The 25,280-nt window shown below is 42.3% G+C and overlaps 1 protein-coding gene across 5 annotated transcripts in view; it reads right to left on the bottom strand.

Annotated features, from left to right (window-relative positions):
• Window positions 1-649: 649 nt before the first annotated feature.
• The window catches only part of Dse (dermatan sulfate epimerase), a 54,858-nt gene continuing 30,227 nt past the window's right edge, over window positions 650-25,280 (bottom strand). For 4 of the 5 annotated variants that reach the window (XM_038340655.2, XM_038340656.2, XM_038340654.2 and 1 more), the window contains 4 exons: window positions 11,429-11,682; window positions 8,875-9,114; window positions 5,169-5,376; window positions 650-3,197 (listed from right to left, as the gene is read on the bottom strand). In XM_038340655.2, coding sequence (XP_038196583.1) covers window positions 1,436-3,197; window positions 5,169-5,376; window positions 8,875-9,114; window positions 11,429-11,682 — 2,464 coding nt within the window. In that variant the 3' untranslated portion in view covers window positions 650-1,435. Of the gene's footprint in view, window positions 3,198-5,168; window positions 5,377-8,874; window positions 9,115-11,428; window positions 11,683-25,280 lie in introns of those variants that run through there. The other variant, XM_038340658.2, reaches the window with a different exon arrangement.

The raw sequence follows: 25,280 nt of genomic DNA on the forward strand, positions 1-25,280 counted from the left end.
TTCCTCAGAAGCCAGTTTCTAGGCTTTTGAGTATAAAAAGGGTAGCAATGCTCAAAGTCAAATTTAAGTTTTCCTTGTGTAAAATATTTGAGTTAGAACCACAAAAAGGTACTCACAGGAGTTCCTCTGGGTTCGTCTTTGATGCTTACTGATGTTCCTATGAACATAAAGGCCTGGAAAGAGACGTACCTGCTATTATTTTTAGCTCCATAAATCAGTGAACATGTCCTTATCCTACAATATATGCCTAATACAGTCCCCATTTTCAAGGGAGAAATATATCAGACTCAAATATATTATGTGTAAGGTGATTTATGCTTTTGGTCCAAGTGTAACATTTTCTTCTGCTCAGGTAGAAAGTTGACTACATATCCAGCATTCCATGCAGCTGTTAGCACCTGAGGACTTGACTGCACATAATTACAGAAACATTGTTTTACTTAGGTAACCAGAATTCAGATTCTGTGTTAAATGTTTAAAATATGCTTAAACGGGAAAAATATACACAGTGAAATTTTGTTTCTCAAAAATAAGAAAGTTTAATGAATGCATACCCCAATGAAGACCTCTCTTGGAAGAATTTGGAAAAAGCAAGTACACTTTGAATTTAAAAGAACACAAGAAGAAGCACACGGGGGGGGGGGGGGGGGGAGTCATAGTAATGATTGGTTTATTTAGCAAAATAAACTCGCAGAAAGCTTTCTAATAAAAACAAAAGAATCACACCAAAACTTTAGGCCCATGTTCTTTGGTATTGAGATTCAAGATATAAAATAGTTTATTTTGAAAACTTTATCTATTGATTGGGTCTATAAATATTTTGCATAGAAAGGAAAGATAATATGAAATTACCTGTCATTATGTTATTTATCAAAAAGCCAATGAAGGTATAAAGTCACAAATCACATCCATGACTTGACCAACATCAAAGAAATGTTCATTTGCACATGTTTTCATGAAAAAGGCTTTCAGTTCCTTTACAATCTTATGCCATCGTTTTATCATGTTATTTGAACAGCTTCCAGGTCCTAGGATAACATTATTCATATTTTAAAAGCTTGTATTGCTTGGAATTAATTATGTGCCTCAGTATGTTCCATAACACAGTACCTGGAAGCTTCTAAGAGCATTAAATTAATGATAATAAAACCCAATTCTGTATAAATCATTTTTGTTTATATTAAGAGAAATATGACATAAAGAACAGGCATTTTGTCTCTAATAAGAACTGGTCACTCAGCAAAGCCAAACACTCACGGAAATGCTAGGGGACAGCCAAGGCTGTTCTCCACAGTTCTGCATTCTTGTGTGACAACATCCTCCCTTAAAGTTGTGCCAATACATCTGGGGGAGAAATGATAACAAATTCAGAAAAATATTTTCTTTTTTTTTTTTTGCATGAACTCTAGTGATGTAAATGCTCACGGCTTTGGTGCTAGCATTGAGTTTGTGAACAGGAAGAATATAGCCACAGTAAGACACAGCTATCTACTAGGAGGACTGCATAAAGACACCTCTGGCCATGGAGGCTCTGAGCCCTCTGGAAATAAGTCAGCTGCATTGCCAACATGACAAAGAAGATGGCAATGTTCAGAATCAAGAAGAGTCTGGTGTACGAGGCCGACAGTGATGGGGCTCTATTGCGGCTTGATGTCACCATCCGCATCTGTCCAAAGCCACCTTTCATGGAACCCCCATTTTTCTGTTTTTCATAGGTGACATCGGCAAAATCCAAAAGGTCTTTCATTTCTTCATCTTCATCTATGGGCAGTTCTTTCTGCGCCAAAATCTGGGCTTTCTGTCGAACTTTCTTCTCATTGACTTCAATCTGTGCAAAAATATCAGGGACGGCATCCACAAACTTGTAACGCTTGCCTGCCCTTCGGCTTTTCTTTGACTTGCCTTGCTGCTGCTGCTGTCGCTGGGAAATAGCAAAAATCCTGTCGATGGCTTCCTCCGTCTGTCTCTTATCAGAAAACCTCAGTAGCCGCTCAGCAGTCTTCCTAAAGCTGGCTGTGTTCTGGACTCGCGACAGGATCTGCTTCTCGAGCAGCCGGAACACTGGCTTAAAATGCTGCAGGTTGTGTTCCACAATAGCAGCATAATCTTTCACTTCAGGGACAGTGGGGCTCTTGATGGCTGAACTCCGGTCAAACAGAATTTTCTGATGATCTGCAATGACCTGTGCAAACGCAGACTGCCCTGGGCTCTCACCTGTCCACAGGTAAGTGGCATAGGCATGTTCATTGGTAGTTACAAAAACATCCAGCCGCTGAGCGTCTCCATGGATGCTGAAGCTCTGGACATCCACAGATGGCCCTATGAAGAGGTAAGCTGCCCTGGTGATGGGACTTCGCAGGTGCATGGTAACATTCACATAATTCGTCCCATTGTAGGGATAGCCCCGAGGATATGTCACCGAGGCGAAGGTTGCCTTCTCACTATAACCAGTATCATCCATCCAGTACATTTTATAGAGATCATCTCGCTGCCGGATGAAAGCTCCATGGACCCCGTCCACTACTGTCTCCTCAAAAGGCACATCCACATTGTGGAAGAAACTCGCTGCTGTCTCCAGGGGGCTCTCCTCTCCCAGGTGTATCTGGTCAACAAGGAGGAGGAGCTGGGGGTGTAGGAGGATCAGATTCCGCTGAATGTTCTTCAGGTGGAGCAGGGGGTTGTAAGCGCCTATGCCTTCTCCCCGGATAAAAACCACACCATCTTTCTCTGCTGCTGCGACTACTCTCCCCTGACAGCTGGCTGCCAGGTCATGCTTGTACTTTGACCATTTGGATGAACAGTCTTCTGTGACCTGACCCTCCCAGGGAGAAAAGCAACTCTTCGCCACAGCTGGAGCAAACATGAGCACGTTGTTGAAGAAGGTGTACTTGGGCCCGTAGAGGGCCTCGGTAATGAAAGGCACGCCATTGGGGGCGAAAGTGAACGAGTTTTGGTCAGGATGCTCATGTCCTGCATTGAAATTTCTCCACCCTTTGATCCAGTCTTTATATTTGTTTCTGTGGACAATGTCATATATTGCACGTCCCCCAAGTTTTCCCGACTTGAAGGAGAGGAACGATCTATTAATTTCTGCAGGTAATGCACTTCCGTAAGTCACAACACCCCAGTCTTCAAAGTAATGCAGTGTTGGGGTGCCAAAATCCGGAGGTGGAACTGACTTCAAGCTGGCATCATACCTGAAGGGATGAAGTGTTTCAAAATTAAACGGTTTTTTGATGGAAGTAAAAAGAACTGTCTAGAATTATGATGCCACATGGCAATGTGGCAGCAAAATGCAATCTACAAATGCCACCCAGAGCAGGGCAGCATGTCAGGGACCTGTCACAAAACACTCATAGATCAGCATGTACAAGGGCGAGCACTAGCGACTTGAAAGGAACAACACACTGTGTAACCTGTGATCCCGGGCTGGAGTAGGAAACAACTTCTGTACTAACCTCTTCTTGGATCTTTTTCACTTGGCTATTTCAGAGTTGCCACCCAAACTACTGGGGCTCATAGATTTTTTAAAAATCCATCAAAATTGTGGTCAGCAGAATCCTATTCTAGAGAACGCCACATTAGGCTGTGGATCCTAACATTCTGTTGGACCTGCACCAAAGAAGAGCTGCTTGACTAGGCCTATGCTCAGTCTGGAATCTGTGCCTCTCGTAGACTCTTCTCCTCTAAAACTGTAAATCAGGGGAGAACTTCACAGTGCAGACACGACTCACTGTGAATAGCATACCAAAAAGTGGAAACTGGTCAAATTACAAGAAACTAATATTGGCACATTTGAAACTGTGCCTACTGCTGAGCCCAGAACCAAAGGGGTTGCTTTGTTTAATTTGAAGATGATGCCATACTTCTGAGATAAAACGTGACATATTTTTATTCATGCTTAATGTTCATTAGTGAAATATGAATGATACTTAACACACAATGCTGCAGATGTTAAGCACAAAGATGATTATTTTCACAACCTAGGACAACTGCCTTGATAAGATCATGTGATCTGCTGCTCTAAGAAGATGTGAACTCACTTCTAGCTCATACATACTTTTGCTTAGTGAACAAGTCACCTGCGGTTCAGTTGGTCTTACTGGTGTTTGGCTTTCTCGATTTCTGGAGTCTCAGTATCAGGACATCAGAAGTCCTCTCTGTACTGAGGTCTAGTAGAATATTTGCTTAATTAAGGTAACAACAAATATACAGAAAGCTGAATGACCATTTTCTCAGCTCTTGATAGGTTTAAATATTCTTACAGGGGCATATTTAAACTTTAGATGCAGCATTAATCGAACTCCTACAGCTAGCTTTCTAGAACTGTCTTGGATGCCTTTTTATGGGTGAGAATACAATCATGTAATTACTGCATATACCTTGGAGGAGCTAATATTTCTAATTCCTCTGTGAAAAGAGTTCCACAATGCCAGTTAAATGCTAGGTAGCTCCTGCTTTGATAATTTTTCTCCTTGTTTAAACGTCAGGGTTGGGGGAGAAAAAAAGTCAAAAAAAATTCTACAGAAAGCTAATATGGGGGCTAAATGCAAATTTCAATAGCTTTGAAAAACTCAACCATTAACTGCCATCTTGGTTTTAACTTATTTGAGGCCAACATACTTGGCAACACTTAAAAAAAGAGGGGGCAAGCTCCTTCTAGGCTTAAAAGATTACAACAAAAAGAATTACATGGTCTTTTTATTATCAAAGTGAAACAGTCAAACACTGTGCACACTTTTGAACAGCTGCGAAACTCGGGAAAGGCCATGTCATTAGAGGATTATAATGCTCTATTTACCAAGACAAAACAAACGATTTGACTACTTTTGCGGGGGGCGGGGGATGTGACCATCAGAGTAATCTGGTCAAAACTGTGAGTTTTCTCCTTCAACTATTTAAAAATGAATGACATAAAATCTAAGAAAAGCAGGTTCACCTGTGCAACAGCCCAAGCTTAGGACACCTCTACTAAAAGAAAACCAAGAGCGCAGGTGGTACTTGGATATCCATCTGTTCCTAACAGAGGCTTAGACATCGATAAGAGTTAAATTAAAGATGTAGCTACTTATGCGAAGGGTTTTTTTGTTTGCTCGTTTTATAGAAAAACAGTGCATAGCATGAACCCGGGAACCATTTCACTGGAAAGCCAGCTCAACATGTCATACCAAAGAAATTCTGTGTGTAGAGTGCACCAGCGCTGCCCTTTGGATGGTGTGCCTGGACCTTCTACCACACGGTTCTTTCTGATCTGGTCAGCTAGCCAGTTTCCACTGCCATTACGCATGACGAATTTATCCAGGAACACCAATTGGCTTTCAGGACCATAAAACCAGTTGTAATTGGAGTCTGCAATGGCCACGGTTCTTTGAAACCCTGCAGAGAGAAGTTCGAGAAGATTGAGTTTAAAACTGTATATCCCTATAAAGATCCAAACGATGCTCATCAAGCTTGTTTTGAAATTACAGCCAACAGTTTGTCTTAGACAAAAGTAAACAAAACTGTGATGTGTGTATGCTATGCCAATCTAATTTGCCATAACTGCCCGGAAAGTCTTCCACTGCGTACAAGCTTGGATCTGTTACGCAACAACCCGTGGCTGGTAAGAGATGTGTCACACGTCTTAGCATGTACATGCCGCCCCTTCCTCACTCTCTAGAGGTCGTGCTATGAATGATGAGGCCTGCATCTAGGACAGACACCACCTTCTGCAGGTGTGGTCCTGAAGCTGGGATGGCACTATGATTTTCTGCAGGTTAACTTGCATTCTAGGCCGAGATAAGAAAGTAGGGTGCTTCGATTTCATAGGCTTCCAATAAAGTAAAACTTACTTTGCTTATAAGTGTGATGACAAAAACTGAATCCCCAAAACGCTTCTGCTAGCATATACTGCCATTATTTAAAGGAGAAAAACAAAAAAAAAAATGCATGGATCATGAAGACAGGTACCATTACTGGAGTTTGGGAAGAAAATCAAAAGCAAATTCAGATATCATTGAGCAGAAAGGAAGAAAACCCTATGCCAGATGACAATAACTATTACTATAATATCAACCATAGCAGAGAGGGAGGGGGAGGGAGAAGGGAGAGAAGGGGTGGAGTTGAGAATAGGTTGAAAGAATAGAATAAAAACAGAATTTTTTTGAAAATGTTATCATGAATATTTATAGCTAATAATTTGATTTCCAATAGCTTTATAAGCAATCTTCTAACATAGTTATTTTATAAAATATGACAATCAAAACTCATACTACAAGTTCTTTAAAATCAGAGGACACACTCCTCTTTAAATCTCAAATTGCCTATTACAATGCCTGGCTCAGAGATGTTCAGTAGTATGTTGCATTAATAAGCACAAATAGCTAAGTCCCCTCCTAAATGCATTCTTACTGTTTTCCCTTGGGAGATGACCACACATGTGCTTACAACAGCCCCAATCCCTGAGAGGGCTCGCTGTGTGATCTCAGCTCAAATCACAAACACGGGAACCTCCTCAAGGTTTCCTACTCTAGACAATCCTTGATTATCAAAAAGAACATCAAAATATACTTCTTTTCTTGGTCTAAAAATAAACAGTAACGTTCCCAGGGTGCAACTAAATTGAATCTTTAGGTGGTCATTCGTTATGCAGTTGTATTTTTATCTTTGTGTGTGTGCAGATGTGCACATGAAATGGGGTTCATGTGGAGGTCAGAGGACAATCTCAGGTGTCAGTTCTCATGGTCCACCCTGTTTTAGGCACGATCTCTTGCTGCTCACCCCTGTGTGTACCAGGCTAGTTGGCCCACAGCTTTCCAAAGCGTTATCCCATCTCTCCATATAAGTGTTGTCATCACAGATGCATGCTGCTGCCTCTAGCTTAACATGGGTTCTAGGAATTCAAGTCAAACTCAGGTCTTCAAAGCTACACGACAAGTATTTTGCCCCCTGAGCCACCTCCATGGTGTATTGGTTTGTGCATGACTCATCTATAAAGGAGAATGTCTATACACACACACGCAGAGTGAAAAGGTTTAAACACCGGATTCTTGGTTGTATCTTAGGATCACTGTCTTAGTTTTACTTCCTGTTGCTGTGTTACAGTTCCCTGACAAAGGGAAGGTAATAGAGAAAGTGCTTATTTGGATCACACTTTTTGGTTATACCCTACTGTTTGCAGAAAAAGGCAGGAACTCAAAGCCGCTAGTCACAACACACTCCACAGTCAGGAGCAGAGAGCAGTGAATTAGTGAATTGATGTGTGTATACTAGCGTTCAGCTAGCTTCCTCTACTCATGCAGTTCAGAATCCCCTTCCTAGAGGATGATGCCACCCACCGGGAGCAAATAATGTAATCAAGACAAACTGCCACAGACCTTCCCATACACCATCCTAATTTAGATAATCCCTCAGTGAGACTTCCTTACCATTATACCAAGCTGACAATCAGAACTGTTACAGTTTCAATATGAAATGTTCACCTTAGACTCCTGTGTTCAAACACTCAGTCCCCAGCTGGTATCACTGTTTGGGACAGTAGTGATAGGACTTTTAGGAAGTGAAGTATTGCTAGAAGAAGTATGATGCCGGGACACGGAAGACACTGAGGCTTTAGCCCTGCCCAGTTTCCTCTCTCCCTCTCTGGTTCCTGTGTGCTGATGCAATGAGGTCAGCCAGCATCACCCTCCCACCATCACACCTTCCTACCCTCTTGCCATGTCTTTTCTGCCACTGTTCCCTCTGGGATTATTATAAGCCCAAATAATTATTATTTATAATTGTTAATTATAAGCCAAATTTTTCTTCTTTTGTAAGATGCTTTTTGTCAAGGCTCTGGGGTTTTTGTTTGTGGGTTTTTTGTTTGTTTGTTTTTATTTTTATCATACAACAAAAAAGAAATTAGAAAATTACCATCAGAATCATCAAAAATTTACCTTCTAAATTTTCTGATCTTAGTCCTGTTTTAGAAACCAGGAGGATGATAAAGATGTCTTAGAAATGAGTAAGTTATCAAATCATATAAATAATTAGGAACACAATGGCAGAGCAGCATGTAACTAAAGTTTTTTGATTTTGTGTGTGTGTGTGTGTGTGTGTGTGTGTGTGTGTGTGTGTGTGGTTTTTGAGACAGAGTTTCTTTGTAGTTTTGGAGCCTGTCCTGGAACTAGCTATTTTAGACCAGGCTGGCCTTGAACTCACAGATATCTGCCAGCCTCTGCCTCCTGAGTGCTGCAATTAAAGGCGTGCACCACCACCACCCAGCTGTGACTAAAGTTTTATATCATTTTATTGTTTCGTTCTGTATATTCTGTGCCATTTACTCTAATACAATATTTAAGGAGATATGTACATCATGGTATTTCACTGTGGTTTTATTCCTTTTTTATTTAAAAAAAGTGTTAAAATTTCATTAAAACCAGGGTCTTATGTATGTTTAGCTAGCATTCTACCACTGAACTACACCTTGGCTCAATGAAACACTCAAAGAAAATACTAAGCTTCAAATACAAAATATATATCAAATCTACCATTCATTTCAAGTCTGTAGCGTTTGAATTAAAAAACTAAATCCCAAATCTACCATCGACCTAAGCTTGGACCTCAGAAAAGAAACTGAAGTGCAATTATGTTGTTTAGGTTCATGAAAATGAGTTTATGGCTATCAAGTTTAAATATATAACTAAAGTTCCAATTTTTATAATACCGAAACTAGCAAATTTTTGTGCTAGCTCCAAAAATGTTTGATTTCTATGTAGCTCTTAAATTTTTCTTTTGATGAAAAAGAAACTTTCACCTCAGTAGACAAGCCCTCCTGGGTGGCTCATGTCTTTGTCTATTCTAGGTCATGGTCGGTCACAGTCAAAATGGTGTAATGTTTCTCCCTCTTCGTTGTACCTGGTAAGATGGTCCTGTACATGAAGGCAAAGTGTTGTTTCAACCACGGATGGCCAAAGTGGTTGATGTCAAAGTGCCTCTGAACGAGAAACATGTACTGGAACAGCGATCTAGTGGTGTAGCTGCCGTACGCCACTCCTTCATAGAGCGAGCCATCCGTCACCTCTCGCAGCAAGACCAGAGACTTCTCCATGATGGTCAGAACTTGCTTGGTCCACAGGTAGGCCTCTTGGAGGTACCCTGAAGAAGAAAAACAAGGACTAGGGGCTGAAGCAGAACATGGAAAAAAACATGGCCAAACAAATCTCCGCAAGCCATCCGAGCAGCTTTTATTATTAGAAATCACATTGTGCAATACTCCCAGATTGTCACCATGATAAATGACAGCCTGTTCCAGTTTGTAGTAAGTTCCATGATAAAGGCTAAGACATTTCTGAATACAGGCCGCTTATTAACTAAGCAAGTGAGGATCAAGGAATTTCCCAATTTTTAATCAGACTAAAGTGACACCTACCTCATATCACAACTTGCATTTAACTTCGGAAAGTTTCCCTAAAAACTTCTTAGAAAGGTTTTTTGGAAGTTTATCACTTGGCCAAACTTCGCATGTTCACAGTAACCTTAAAAGAGTGCTATAAATGCTAAAGATACTTCTCTCAATTTGTCCCATCACAGAAGGCGACTCTAGTCCTTCTGCGCGTTCAGATTCCAGGTCGAAATCTAATAGTGAGACGAATCAGCTGGGAATCCTGAGGTGGTCAAGGGCAAGGTGCACAGCCATGTTCAAGCATTCCTTCACATGACCACACTGTTTGATTTTCCCACTGAAGACTACTTATACAATTTTTGGATGGAGAAACATGGACTTTCTAGAGAATTCTTGCACTTAGGTAACAATACTTCTTTATGTTACAATCTACACAGCACTGAACAGAACCTGACTTAGTCCTTTCCACAAGCCAGTTACCCCTTGCTGTCCCCAATCCACAGAAAAGCTGGCTTATGCGAGACCTTGGGCACCTGACTCAGAATGAACAGAACTCTGGTCTGAACCAAGGCTCGATGCCATCCTTGCTTGGGTGGCTCATTTCAAAAGCACCCTACGCCAGGATAAGCGTGAGCTTCTAAGATGGGTGGAGCCTGTGCCTTACTCCACAAGCATGTGTGTCATGTCTGTATGACCACACTACCACAGGCTGATGGGCAATGGGCTAGTTGGTAGGGTCAGCGGTGACTTGGGTCCCAAGCTAAGCCATGTCCCTCAGTCCCTAAGGACCATCCTACTCTCACACTTTGTTATAGAGGTGACAATTAGTAGTAGTCTGGCTCTTGCTACCACCCAGATCCCCACTTTCCAGCAGTCACCTACCCTTTCTCATCACCAGTCCCTAAAGCCACAGTTCCTTTCCTTCCCTGTGTCCTCTATCTCCAGCCAGATAGACAAACGATTAAAGCCTGGCTGTGGCTTTGTAGATATCACACTACCTGGCTCCCTTTTTGTTCTTTCAATAGCTATCTCTCCTGACAGTGTCTACCAAAGTACTCTGCAGACTGCAAAACAAGTCATCCAGGACAAGATTCAAGTTGTCAGTAGAAGCTTTTCCTGAGACTTAACTAAAAGCGATGGTTGACCAATAAAACAGAAAGAAAGCTGAGTACAGCAAGTTCTTGTTGGATAATCTGTAAAATGTTAATTAATTAATTCTTTTTCTCTCATTTTTTTTTCCTTCTTTCTCTCCTGTCTTCTTTTATTTTTGAGACTGAACCTAAAGGCTTACACATGCTAGGAGACCCTACCACTAAGGTACATTTCCAGCCATATAAAATGCTACGTATAGGCAACATGAATAGGCCTTAAATTATTCTAGATCTCCAAGCTCCAATGATATTTTAGATATTTAATCATTTACTGTGATTTTATTAATGTTTTCCTTAAATAAAGTCTTAGCCATGAATTTCAACGGGGGTCAAAACTAAATTAGAGTCATAGAAGTAATGTTATGTATTACACAAAGTAACTACTGGACCATGAAAACTGCTTCCAACTCTGACCCAAATTATCTAGGCTAGGTGTTCTGACGGGTTCTTTGTGTGTGTGTGTGTGTGTGTGTGTGTGTGTGTGTGTGTGTGTGTGTGATGGGGGTGACAGCTGTATTTGGTTCATGCTTGTGCATGCTGGGAATATGCATTTCAAATTTGAAAGCTATTAAATCTTCCATTTATTCCATGTTGACAATCTCCTACTGTCAGAATTCCCTAAAAGAATGAAAGCTCCTCACTAATCCCGTGTTGCAGGGGTGTGGTTTGGGACAGTTATTGGCCAGCATTAGAAAACCTGCAGGCTAGTATTACTAGCTGAAATGTAAGATATTATGTGTCCTTAGTAACCCAAGAGAAGCCCTGGATACTACTTCATCTGTGGCTTAATTAGGATGCAAGAATAAACATGTTCCTAAGAATAGTCAGAAAAAAATGCTCATGCTTCCATCATGGCAGCTCTGACTGACACGGGCTCAGGCAAGGCCCTCCCTGGCTCTGTTAGCATCACACACACCTTGGTTCATCAGAACGAGGCTCCCCGTGAGTAAGGCCATGCAGTTGGTGGGCTGATGGTTGTGAAGGTACTGGAACCCCCATCCTCTTCTGTACGAAGTTTCGTACATGTAGCTTGAGGCATTGGCAATCACTTCAAGAAATGTCTCCTGTTGTGTCTTGCTCAGGTAGTTGTATAAGAAGTCATAGGCAGTGGCAAAACCCACCAGGGAGTGGGCAAGCGGGACTTCATCCCAAGGAGCATCTTTTACCAACCTGTAAAGAAAATAATCCACAGCTGAGTGCAAGCCTCACGACGTTCATCCATCTTCACAAAGGGGACAAATGCAGAGATAAACCAAGAGGGCTAAGGACCCATAATGGACCTTAGATTCCAGAGCCAGTCTTACATGCAGGTGACAGAGTTAACACGCCTCTCTCCTCCCAGGCTTCTGGTTACACTGAGACTTTTAGGATGGTTTTTTTTTTCTTTAGATTTTCCATTCTTAATGAGAGGTAGATGAAAAACACTCAGGCATATAAAGAACAGAACATGCAATGGCAAGCCCCCCCCCCTTCCTACATGCTGATCTTTTGGGTGCCTTGTCAAAACAGATGAATAGGCACGTTGATCTCACTTTCCTCAGCCGACTAACATGAAGTATGGTAGCCTACATCATCGCAGTCTGGACAGAACAAGGTCAACACCGTGAAGGAGGAGTGGATAAGACACTGATGTGACTGACTCAGAGATGAGGAGAAGTGACCTGGCCGCCCTGTCAGAGTTTCAATGCTCCTCTGAAATGAAGTTCCACCCCCTCCCCTTGTTTTTCTGATTATGTGTGTGTGCACGTGCACATGTGTGTGTCCCATAGGAGAATTCAGGTCTTAAAAGGGGTCTTTTTTCTATTCCATTCACAATGGGATCCCCGACCAGAGAATTGTGTGTGGCACACAGACAACTCTTAATAAGTGGTTTTGGAAAGCAAGGAAAAATGAAGGAACTGATGTCCGAAACCAGGCCACACTGCTTACAACAATTATGTGGTCTTTATGAAACCAGGCATTTGGCAGGATCTCTTTGCATGTACAGTAATCTCATCATTCCGATTAGCTGTCCTGGTACCACAGCCTGGTACTGAAAAGACAAAGTCTGATGTTTCTTATTCATTTGCTCATATTAAAAAAATGATGCCCTTCTGTGGCCATTCAGCTTGCCAGCATTGTAATGCTTGGAAAAACATTCCTGCTTCTAGAAACAAAACAAAGCGTAAGGCTATGCCATTGTCAGGGAGTGGGGAACAAGTGACTGGCGAGACTGGCAGGCCACGTTATTTGTGCCCAACTCTGTGTCATCGTATCATATAACGATGTATCTATAAAGAGCAGTGTCTACACCTAGCGGCAACAGCGCTGTTGTCAGTAGCTTGCTAGCACCGGTCGAGTCCTTACATACCTGTGTAAGCAGTTACTCTATTGTTACAAATCGAACATGGGATATAATTCCCAACCTTTGTAAAATATTGCAGGGCTAATTTCTCTCATGTTTTCTAGGTCCTGGGCATTCTAGTTTGTTCGGTTCAAGCAGTTTCCCACCCAACAAAGCATGCCTATAAACTTGACGGCACTGTCATCCCAGCATCATTTTCAAAGCTGGCCCATGATAGCTGTAGACGTTTATCGAAATCCTTCCCCTAATAGTCTTATCCAGCCGCAGCTACAGAGACCAGCAATAAAACTGTACTTTTATGGTCATAGAAACTAAAAGAATTTTGTTTTTGGCCCATGGATGCAACAAGAAGATATCTCTTATTCGGTGTGATCTGGGCAGTAGCTAATCAGTTTATGGAAAAGTCTAATTAAGTGGGGGAATTGTTAAGAAAATAAGCAGACATTTATACATTTTCTTTCACCCTATAGCATTTATCAATTTTCTTCCACCTCCCTGACGCTGCGACCTTAAAGCAGAGGTTCTCCACCTATTCCTAACGCCGCCACCTGTGGATTCCATACTGCCACTAATTTTTACAGAACTAGTTTTAGTGTAGTAGCAAAGACAAATATCCACAAATATCTGAAGAGATTACCCAAATCCTTTTCAAGCACACGGCTGTGAAGCTACGTTTTTCTCATGCACATCAGCTGAGAAAGCAGACGAGCAAGGTTTGTAAGAATGTGAAACCAGCACCTCCCCTTTCACAAAGTACTTATTAATTTTTTCCTTTAAGTCTTTATTTCTATCACTGGAGCTCAAAGGTAGAATGCTTTCCTGGCATATGTGAGCCCTGGGTTCAAGAAAAAGAAAGGAAGAAAAAAGGCACAAGTATCTTTCCAAAATTAACATCCTAATAAGATCAATTTTTATTATAATGATTTTATTTGTAGACCACTTTGTACCATCATAAATGCTTTCTGAATTACCCATCACATACATTAGACAGTAGCAGACAATCTATGAAGTTTGTATTGCTTCAGATTTGACAAATTACTTGATTACATAGTGATAAAAAGAAGTCTGACAATAATGTTGGTGTATGTATTTTCTAGATTTGATTTTAAAATGTCAAAACTACTCAGATTCTTTTTTCATATAGTTTTCATCGATGTAGATAGTAGATAGAATATAATTATCTGGAAAATACCAATATTTAGCATTTGAAGGCTCACAGAACATATATAGATTTTCCTAGCGTGGTCTAGCTTGGGCTGTTGTAACAAATGGTTTCAACAGCAGAAATGTAACTTCTCAGTGTTCTTCAGGCAAACAAAGTCTGAGGTCAGTGAGTCGTCATGATGAGGTGTTCCTGAGACCTGTCTCCTTGATGGGTGGATCCTGGACACCCCCTTCCCCCATCTCTCTGTGTTCTCACAAGGTTTTTCCTGAGCTTCTGAATAGATGCATCAGGTTAAGAGCGAGCACTCAAGTGTCTGTTCTCATAAGGGCATTAATCCCATTATGAGGGGCCCACACACATAACCTCATCTACATCTAACTACCTCTAACATAATCACATCTTCAAAACTGTCCACATGAGGGCATGATCTTTAGCATGAAATTTTGGGGGGGGGGCATAATTCAAGTCATGGAAACTGTTTATTTCATTTATATAACTACTATTAACACAAATGCTTAGAATAAAGGATCTTAGGTATTTCAATTATTATTTAGTCAACATAGGTGATAATTTTTGTTAGTTAGCTATACATAATAAATAAATATGGGTTTCCCTTTCCCCACATCTGTGCCAAGATTTGTTGTTAATAGTATTCTTTTTTTTCTTTTTCTTTTTAAATGTTTATCTGCACAGGAGAGATGGCTTAGCAATTAAAAGTAGCAGAGGACATATCACGACACTATATCTTCAAGGCAAAAATGATTTTTTACAGATGTGCTAAAGGACTGTGTGATGGAAGTTAGTAAAGATTGTTATGTGCATGGGTCCTTAAAGGCAAAGAACCTCTGGTAGTGGTTAGGAGATGGAGCAATGGAGCAGAAGCAGAGAGACATAATATCATCATGTTGACAGTGGAGGAAGAGAACCATGAACAAGGGGTAAAAATGCTACAAAAAATTAATAAGGAAAGAAATCCTACCCTACAGTAGAGGAATACAACCCTACTAAAACCATTTTGAGTTGTATAAAGTTGAAAAATAGTACATAGAATGGTTCAGTTGCCAATAGCTTTTGCCTTGTTAAAATACGCATGCCTAGGCCAATGAGTTCTCAGTTAGTCATAATCTGGTTCCAGTGTATAAATCCATCATGTTTATCTTGTGCATAGCTGTTCTAAAGGATATTATTTCGTGTATTATATGTCTGTAATGTACATTGAAATATTATGTAAAACATGAGACCCGCGTATGGATGATGCAACCAATCACCCAAGTGTCCAGGCAACAAAAACACTAAGTAAACCCTGAATAGTTAAACAAAATGCAAACACAATATAAAACTCATTAAGCCTTAATATACCTACAAAATGAGCTGCACTGCAATTAGGAAGATGTAAGAATTGTTTTTAAGACAATGGACCTGTGCAAGAATGTGAGGCAAGACGTGTTTATTGTCATGATTTTCTGTAGCCACCCGAGAGAATGACAAGAGAGGCCTTCTCCTTCAGATCCTGCAGGAGGAAGCAATCCTCTGACATACCTTGTCCTCAGAGTCCCCACTCCCAAACTGTGAGAGAATGCATATCTGCTGTGTAAGCAATTCATCTACTCTTAGAGCAGGAACGAACATGACTTAAAGAGTCTGACACTGCAGCTCTCTAAAACCTGCTCCATTCTTTCTTCATGTGCTGCCTAACATTTGGCTATCATCCTATATGCTTTAATGTGTGATCCACTAACATGAAAAAAAAAGCACAAGACAATGAGAAGCAACAAAGCTCAATTCTGATTACAGCAAAATTGTAACCAAATTGATAGATGTTTTTCTTCTTAGGGCAAAAATTCTGTATTGGTTATATTTGTATTGCTGTGATAAAATACCCAACAAAAAGCAACTTAGGGGGCTGGCAGCTCTTCCAGAGGTCTTGAGTTCAATCCCAGCAACCACACAGTGGCTCCTAACTATCCATAGTGAGCGGGATCTGGTGCCCTCTTCTGGTGTACATGCAGATAGAGCACTCAGATAAAATCAATAAACAAACCTTTTTTTAAAAAGCAACTTAGGGTAGCAAGGGATTATTTGAGCACACAGTTCCAGGTTATAGTCCACCACTGTGGGGAAGTCAAGGCAGAATATTGAACAGCTAGTCACGGTGCATCCACAGCCCAGACCTTTGAACTTCCCTTCTAAATATTTTTCACCATCCACAAAAAAATGCCTATTATATTTAAAGGAACATTTCCTATTTCATAATGTTTCCTGGTGACAATTCTATCTATGCATGCTGAAACAGAACATGCACACACACACACACACACACACACACACACACACAATTGCAACATACACGCTGGCAAATCGACGTACTGAAAATAAAGTCTGAGGAGGTGAACTTGGCAATGTCTTGAGAGTCCACAGGCACCTTAAAGCTCAGTATATCCAAAGCCTCTTCTCAGAATACTCCAACAGTTCCAAGTATTATAAGCTCAGTGATGAGCCCTCTCATTCCTCCAGCATCTGAAACATAAATTCTTTGCCCCCTGTGGTTCTCAGATATAACTATCCTTTCTCATCAATGTTAACTTCTTATCATGGGATACGAGGATTTTATCTGAATAAACTCAGAAAGGTCTAACACTTTCCAGCTTGACCTCTCTCCTACTCCTATATGTGAGCAGAGACTGTACCTAAAACACAGATTGCTACATGAAAAAACACCAATTCTGTCTCAGAACGTAAGACTGACCATGCATCTGCAAGATCAGAGCTGAACTGGGTCAAGCCACAGCGTCTAGTGGAGTTGTGCACTGAACCACCATGGTGTGGAGTCTGCAAGGTTCAGACTGTGAGAAGGTAGGCAGGGCAAAGAGTCCAAGTTCTTCCACAAAGTGGAAAGCAAATGAAGGGTACAGCGTTAAAAATGAGCAAAGATGGGGCTGAGTGCAGCTCAGAGGTGGAACGCTGGTCTGCAAAGCCCTCTTACATCCTCAGCACCTACCCAACTCACACGTTCACACCTCAGAAAAGGAGCAGACAGAAGCCGGATGTTGTGGCTCGCACCTGCAATGGCGGTACTTAATGGCTAATGGAGAAGAATCACTCCAGAAGTTCAAGATGAAACTAGAAAATAGTGAGACAGCTCATCCCCACTCCCCCACCGCAAAACAAAGTGTGCAAAGATTTCACCTTCACTGAACTAGGCAGAAGCAGGGTGAGATGACTGTAGAAGGATCTCGCTCTTGCTGTCTGTCTCTTCCCCTCCCCCTGACAGGGGGGCTGTGACTGGGATCCCCAGTTTTTGACTTGTATTATAGCTGCCACATATTGTTCATTTGGCGTTTTTATTTTGCAGTGAAAATGTCACCCGTACACACATCGGATCATGTCACCATCCTGTTAAACCCTTCTAGGGCCTCACAGTGCCCTTAAGAAGAGTCCCACCTCCTTCACATGGTTGGTGCATTGGGTCTTACAGCAGCTGCTTCCAGACTCTAAACCTCACAGAAGAACCCTCCTTCCTGTTGTAAATTTTCAGTTCCTTAAAAGCATCCTTGCATTGCTTTCTTGCATTGCCAGGCTACTAGGCATCCAGTTGCTTTTGCCTGGGACATTCAAGCATGGCTCTCTCCTTCTGTCACTTGATTTTTGTTCTTGTCCCAGTTAGAAAGTCTTGCCCCTTGGCTTCAGGCCTCAGCCAAGCACGTCTTGAACTTGGCTGATGATATTGTCATCTGCATCAATACTGTCTATTAGCTTCTCTCTTCTGTTAAAATCTAAGAACCTTAGGCAAGACAGATGTGCAACTTGTGCATATGTTTATCTTCGCTACTTAGCAAAATGCTTAAAATTGAGTGTGTTGCGATTAACTTACATGAAATAATGTATTTATTACAAATAAAATTGTCTTTGTTGGCATTAATTTGTAAAAGAATAAACATACAAGCAAGGGAACAGAGCTCACAGTAACATACAGCTTCGCGTCACACAGTTGTGATGTGATAGTTTCCCTGGAGCAAGCCAACAGATCAACTCATCCCCAAAAGGGGGTCCACAACAAACTAATGATTGCACCTATTTCCAAATTGGTGAGCCAATGAGCTGCTGTTGGGGTCAATAGCAGGAGCATGGATGACTCAGAAGCAGCTGCTGCAACACCAGAAAGCTCACCCAAACATGGGTGATGTGATGATTCCTTGGGGCTCTATCTGCAGCTCCACAGTCCCGGAGATCTCCACACTCACCCACAGTCCCCAGAGCTCTCCACACTCACCCACAGTCCCCAGAGATCTCCACACTCACCCACAGTCCCCGGAGCTCTCCACACAGATGCACAATCCTGGAGTGCTTCATACAGACAAACAGGTCCCTGGCACTCTGCACCACACACACATACACACAGTCTCTAGAGCTCTACACACACAGCGAGAGACAGAGAGAGAGAGAGACAGAGAGAGAGAGAAAGAGAGAGAGAGAGAGAGAGAGAGAGAGAGAGAGAGAGAGAGAGAGAGAGAGAGAGAGAGAGAGAGAGAGAGAGAGAGAGTGTCTTTGGAACTCTACACACACAAACATACACACAGAGAGAGAGAGAGTCCCTGGCTCTACACACACACACAGAGAGAGAGAGAGAGAGTCAGTCCTTGGCACTCTACACACAGGCCCACAGGCCCTCAAGTTCTCTATGTAGCTCCAGTGTGAACATCTCTGCATCTACCCACAGCAACTGTTGACTCTGCTTTATGCTGCTGGGTAGGGACCTCAAAACTCTTCCAAGTTTTTGTTCTCTGGCACATGCGACCTTTTTTTTTTTTTTTTTAACCATCCTACAGCCTTGGAGCCTTCTGCAGAGTATGTTACAATTTGGTCAGTTATTTCAATTGGGAAGAACATACTTGCAACAATAGTGTTTCATTAACTAATTGAATCCTTTAAACTACAATATAAGATAAACATATTATTTATCTTCAAATTTACAGAATAGGAACTGATCTGAAAAGCTAAGTAATAGGCTCAAGGTGCCAGAGCTTGGACCCCTGTCTGGTTCTGTAGTCCTAGGCCTTCACTACAATGATGTAGAACCTCCTTCTTTGGAACACCCTAAACATTCTTTTCAAAGGCAGGAGGTGGTGGTTTTAAAGCTTTGCCATGGGAACACATATAAGATGAAGTTCTCCAAGGCTCAAGGGTTCGGGAAGAGAGAACCCTGGGAGAAGAGCATTGCAAAGGGTCTCGGGGAACCCGAGACCCTGGGGAGAAGGAGTGAGTGAGAGCAAATCCTGACAGTCCTGCCACCTCTGTTTCTGGGATCCCAGGTGACAGACTAGACCAAAGACTGGTGTCAGCTGTGCCTTCAGAGTGAAAGTGGGGCCAAATATACACGAGCAGTCACAGTGTGCAAGTTTCCAAATTACATTCCCAGCTGCACGAAGCCTCGGGATTTCTGCTCTTGGCAAACCAGTCACCCATTCGGAGCCAAGTCACTTGTTCCTTCAGTGTCGCTTAGAGGTGTCTGCAGCAGGTTCACTATGTTAGGTCCTCTGGGCCCTCTGCAAGTGGACAGGCCAATGAGGAAGACTGGCACATCCACCAAAGCTATACTTCAGGTGAGATGTCCTACAGAGCATCTGAAGGCACTGTCAGGGTAGAGGCAGAGCCCAGAGGTTTCTGGAAAGGAGTTTCTTTGGGACAGACACTCAGGATGAAACAACCAAATGTGTGCTCTAGTTCTTAGCACAACCAGTGTGCTGAATTAAAACAAACAAACAAACAAAACAAAACACTCAAGAGAGCTGCAGGAGATGGATACACATCACGAAGGAAGCAGTTAAGTCTAGTCGTGGAGTCTGATAGTCTTGGAAGTAAAGATATGGGTGAGTCTGGCTTTCTGCAAGTAGAAAACTTATTGCTCAGGCCCAGGTCATACTAGAAGATGGCAGTGCAAGCTGTTTCAGGAGAAACAACATGATAGTCACTAAAACAATAAAATTAATAAAATTACAAAATGCTTAAAAGTCAGAAGAAGACAGAAAAGCTGCTCTTTCCGGATGAACACATTTTGTGGTGAGGGTGGCAATTCACCTTCATTCAATAGCCACAGAACCGACCTCAACAAACTGCATTCGAGAGTCCAGGAAGAACAATGGGAGGAAGAGGGAAAACAGGCGTGGGCAGAGCGCAGCAGGAGACGAGTGGAAGACTGTGAATTTGTAAGCAGCAGCGTGGGCTGTAGTGTGGAGGCCTAACAACAATAAACACGAAGGTATTCATCGAAGGTTTAACTGTCAGCTCTCTACAGGATGATGAAATACCTGACATCACCTCATGCAAAGGAAATAATCAGCTCACAGCTTCAGCTTACAGTCAGTCACCAGCCCCACTGTCTTGACCTCTGGAGAGGGAGAACATGATGGTGGAGACTATACGGTACAGTGTAAGGCTCGTGCCCTGGCAGGTGGAAACAGTGAGGAAGGGGCTGGAGTTCCAGGGTAGCCTTCCTGAGTATGCCCCATGAGATTTCCTCCAACTAGCAAGGCTCTACTTCCTGATGTGTTCAGTACTCCCCACAGTGCTACTGTGTGAGGGCCTCCTCCATGTGAGCCTTAGTGGTTAGCTCAGATCTAATCTGCAGCACCCATGTGCCCTTGTGACAGCAGGGCGAGGGGCAAACAGTCATCTGCCATACGGTGATACAGGCAAATGAGGCAGATTGAGTAGACACAAGAAACAGATACTGCCATAAAAAGGGCATAAAAAAGTGAAGTATCGTCTCTCTCCCATCAGCTGACTCTCTTCCTACACTCTCTATCTCACGTAGGTACAGTCTGTCACCAGCTTCCCAGGCCCATTCTTCACAAGCTTCTCCTTAATCACGTAAATCTCAGGGGACCTCAGAATCACATGGGCGACTACACAAGTCAGGGAGTCAGCAGCAGGGAGGAGTGCTGGGTCCTGTCTTCTGAAGGACCAAATGCTGAAACAGTCATACTTTGTCTCAGCCTTTCCCCACCCTTGGGATCCCAATGGTGGTGTTCGTTCCCCTCCTTGATGAATGTTGCAGTCACTAACAAGCTTCTCTTTTTCTGGTACACTCACACAGGCCGTCATATACAAACGTACTTTCTAGATCACAGGTGTATGTATGCGGGAGACTGTGTATCTTCCTGCCGTTCAAAGACAGCACATTAAAAGAAAAAGAAAGGATGGACGAGGCTGTTAAGCATAGTTAAAATGTGCCGCCTTAATTGAGAAAGCCTTAGAACTTGAAAAGTTAAAGACCAATTTGAAGATGCCAAAGAGAAAATGAACTACCTGGCTTTCCAAAGATCTATTATCAAGAGAGTCAGTTAACACACCTGTTATCATTATAACAGAACCAATGAGCACACCTGTAGCATTATCAAGAGATTCGATTAATACATATGTACCACTATCAAGAGATCCAATGAGCACACCTGTACCATTTTCAAACGATCCAATGAGCACACCTGTACCATTATCAACCGACCCAATGTGCACACCTGTACCATTATCAACAAATCCAATGAGCACACCTGTACCATCATTAGCAGATCCAATGAGCACACCTGTACCATTATCAACAGATCCAATGAGCACACCTGTACCATCATTAGCAGATCCAATGAGCACACCTGTACCATTATCAACCGACCCAATGAGCACACCTGTACCATTATCAACCGACCCAATGAGCACATCTGTACCATTATCAACAGATCCAATGAGCACACCTGTACCATCATTAGCAGATCGAATGAGCACACCTGTACCATTATCAACAGATCCAATGAGCACACCTGTACCATCATTAGCAGATCCAATGAGCACACCTGTACCATCATTAGCAGATCCAATGAGCACACCTGTACCATTACCAACAGATCCCATAAAGACATCAGCAACATCAGCAATAGATCCAAGAGCACACTTGTACCATTATCAACAGATCCAATGAACACACCTGTAACATCACCAACCTCAGCAGTTATTACAAATATCCATTTAGCATTATAAGACTGCACTAACGGCAAGGCCACAATGTCAGAACAGAGTTCTCATTTCATCCAATAGGTAAACCTAGTGTTTAATTTTCACTGCACTTTTTAAAGATCTCTGTGAAGTGTCATTACAGATATATTCAGTACCTGCCAACTAACATTTTTCCCTCAAGATGGGAAATAAGGAATGCATAAAATCCAAACATCAAGTTTGTCAAAACTGTGTTAGAAAACATTTAAAGATATGCTTTAAATCTTTATGTAAAGACAGTGCAGAATTTTATATGAACGTCACCTGTGCTGTATGTACAAAGTGAGTGACTCCATTACAAAAGGAAGGTAGCTTCTTCTGGCCCTAAGCCCAACTCCTGTGGCAATTCAGAAAACCCATATTGCATTTAAAGGGAGGGTAGGATGGAGAAAAGAATTTAACATTAAACAACAAGTCCTACAGAGAAAAGTAACTTTGTATTTCTTTCCAAGTGAGTGTGATTACAGCTACCATCAAATATCTTAAACTTGGGTAGAAAGAGGATTACTGAAACAGCTTTATCCTCACCTGCATTTGAAATAGATGGAGAACAGTTTAGCATTCAGGGTGACTGGGCACCAAGAACTTAGGGGAGCTGAGCATCATCCTATACATAGGGAGAGGGTGACTTCACACAAGCTCAGCTCTTCTCCAAGGATGCTCAGCTCGCCTTCACCTGCCAACCTGACTGGGCTTCTTCCGCAGCTTGGGGGTCCCCTGTGGCCTCCAGATCCACCTGTAGTGATGCTGGTCAGCAGCAACCTGCTCACTAAATGCTGGTCAAGAAGGGACTGTCCAATGTCCGGGGTCCTACTGCTCGAGATGCTGTAAACTTTAAAGAAGCTGACGAACGTGACTGACTCAGAGCCATCTGCCCTCAGCTTCTAACGATCTAAGCCTACACCAAATGAGAAAGCTGTCACAGAAATGTAAGAAACAGGAAAGAGAGTGGTGGAAAGAGTGAGGGGGAAGGGCAAGGGAGAAGAAAACCATGAATGAGAAAAAGCCAACACCGGAGGCTGGGTTTCTGACAGCCCGGCATTTGTTTCCACCAGTCCGCTTTAATGGATTCCAGGTGTCTGCTGGGCAAACCTCCCTGCCGTTCTCACTGGAAGGTCATGAGAGGAAAACCTATCTTTTCCCTCACAGGGCTGTGGCTCCAAGCGTTGGGGCCCAGCTACTCCCTCCCGCTTTTGATCCTCAGCCTTAGGCTGCAGTTTAAAAAAGGAAAAGGCCCTAGAAGCCGCTGCAAGGAGTTGCATTTGGAGCCCGGCAGGCAAGGGCTAAGACAGGCCCCACAGTGCATCTTGGTACACAGAGCAATGACACCGACTGGTTCATTTCAGGGCGACAGAGCTTTTTATTTTTTCCATTTAGGTGTTCTATATTATTTTACAAGTACACCCTAAGATGTCAGAAGCTTGTCATCTATAAGCAAGGATTTAATAATCTGTTGTAGAAGGAAAAAAAAAGTACAACGACTTCTCTGTCCAAAAGTTCAACTTTTGTTCTTTCCCTTCCCAGTTCTCCCGATCCCCTGTAGCCAACTGGCTCCAACACAAGAGTGAAGTCATTTCTTTTCTCTGTGTTTTATTTTCTGTCTCATGATAAAGAAGAAAAATACTATAAGGGAGAGGGATTCACAACAAATTCTCCTCAAAAACCCGACTCCAGAGTGGTTAAAATGGAATACTGTGCACCCAAGGCTTGACAGTGTTGTAGTGTGACATCTTCCTATATACCACAAATAGCAAATGTTTAGCAAAACCAAGTGCCAATTACATAATCTCAAGAGTTTTCTGTGCATTGCTTCGTCCCCATCATGAACCACCATGGCCGCAAAGAGCCATCTACATTTTACAGATGAAAAACCATGTTTACAGCAGCTATAAAATCGGCCAGAGGACATGTGGTTAATTACAAACAGCAGAGCCAGGGCAGAGGACAGATCTCCTCCGAGATGAATGTGTCAGGCCCGTTTTCCCTGGGTTGACAAGTTACGAGGAACCCCCCCCCCCCAAAAAAAAATCCCACTCCTGGGAAGTGCACACTGGATGCTTCCCAGCTATTGACTTTGACTTGAGTAAATCCCCTCCGTTACAATCGTATTTTAAATCTCTTTTCAATGCATCCATCTCCACGTATGATTAAGTGGAACATGGTAAACTCACACTTCTCTGAAGTGACTAGACATTGGTGGACTCCAATAAGCGAGTGAGCCTTTTGTCTGATTCGCTTCAATTTCTAGACCACCAGATACATATAACTGAACAGATCAAGGTCAGAGCAATCCATCAGCCTAAGACTTAATGAGACACATGACACGAAGGGATGCCGCCTGGCATTTCATTTTCTATCGTACGAAAAAGTCTACTAAAGAATTCAACTAGCCCAGGGGAAAACATGGCTGGCGAAATCATGCATCTACTCCATTCCTCCTCCTCCATCCCTACAGGTTTTAGTGAAATTTGCTCAGGGCAGCCTCCATGAAGGGAACCTATGCATGCACCAAACAACATAGTTCCTGTTCTCTGCCCAGTGCTGCGTGAAAAGCATCAACACAGCTCAGCAAAGGAGGAGCTGTCAAAGGATACACACGTCAAAGGATGTTTATGAGAGTACTGAGTCTTTGTGAAAATCTAGAAGGTTCTTTATGAACTCTGGGTCAGGAATAATTGTTCTTTTACAGAGCAACTGACCTGATTTTTTTATATTCATGGACACTCTAAACTTCAAAACTAAGGAAGCCTCTCATCTTGTTGCCAAATAAATAAATAAAACAAATCAATCTCAGGGTCCTCTTGTGAGTCACGCGTGGTCACGGTGTGACGTGTCTTAGCGACATTCCTCTCCCAATCCTTTTCCCAGCTCTGCACTGCCATCTCCCTCAGCGCCCTTCAGTTTGAGTCTTGTATTATGTGTCTTTAATTTGGGCAAAAAGTTGTGGAGGTGAAGGCACAGCACAGGCAAGCACAAGTAAGCAAACAAAACCGCACACACATTAAGGAACTCTTAAGAAAGATAGAGTAATATGTGCTACCCCTAAAGTCTCTCTGAATTGATCTTTATGGAAATCCATGTAAAATTTCTATGACACACTTTTTAAAGTATTATCTTCTTGGCTTGAATTTAAATTCTTGACGGAAAAAAATATTTTATGTATAGTACTTCCATGGCTCTTAAATCATATTTTGTTTAAATTTGTGTGTGTGCATG

This window comes from Arvicola amphibius, chromosome 8 (genome assembly GCF_903992535.2).
Source record: "Arvicola amphibius chromosome 8, mArvAmp1.2, whole genome shotgun sequence".
Taxonomy (NCBI): Eukaryota; Metazoa; Chordata; class Mammalia; order Rodentia; family Cricetidae; genus Arvicola; species Arvicola amphibius.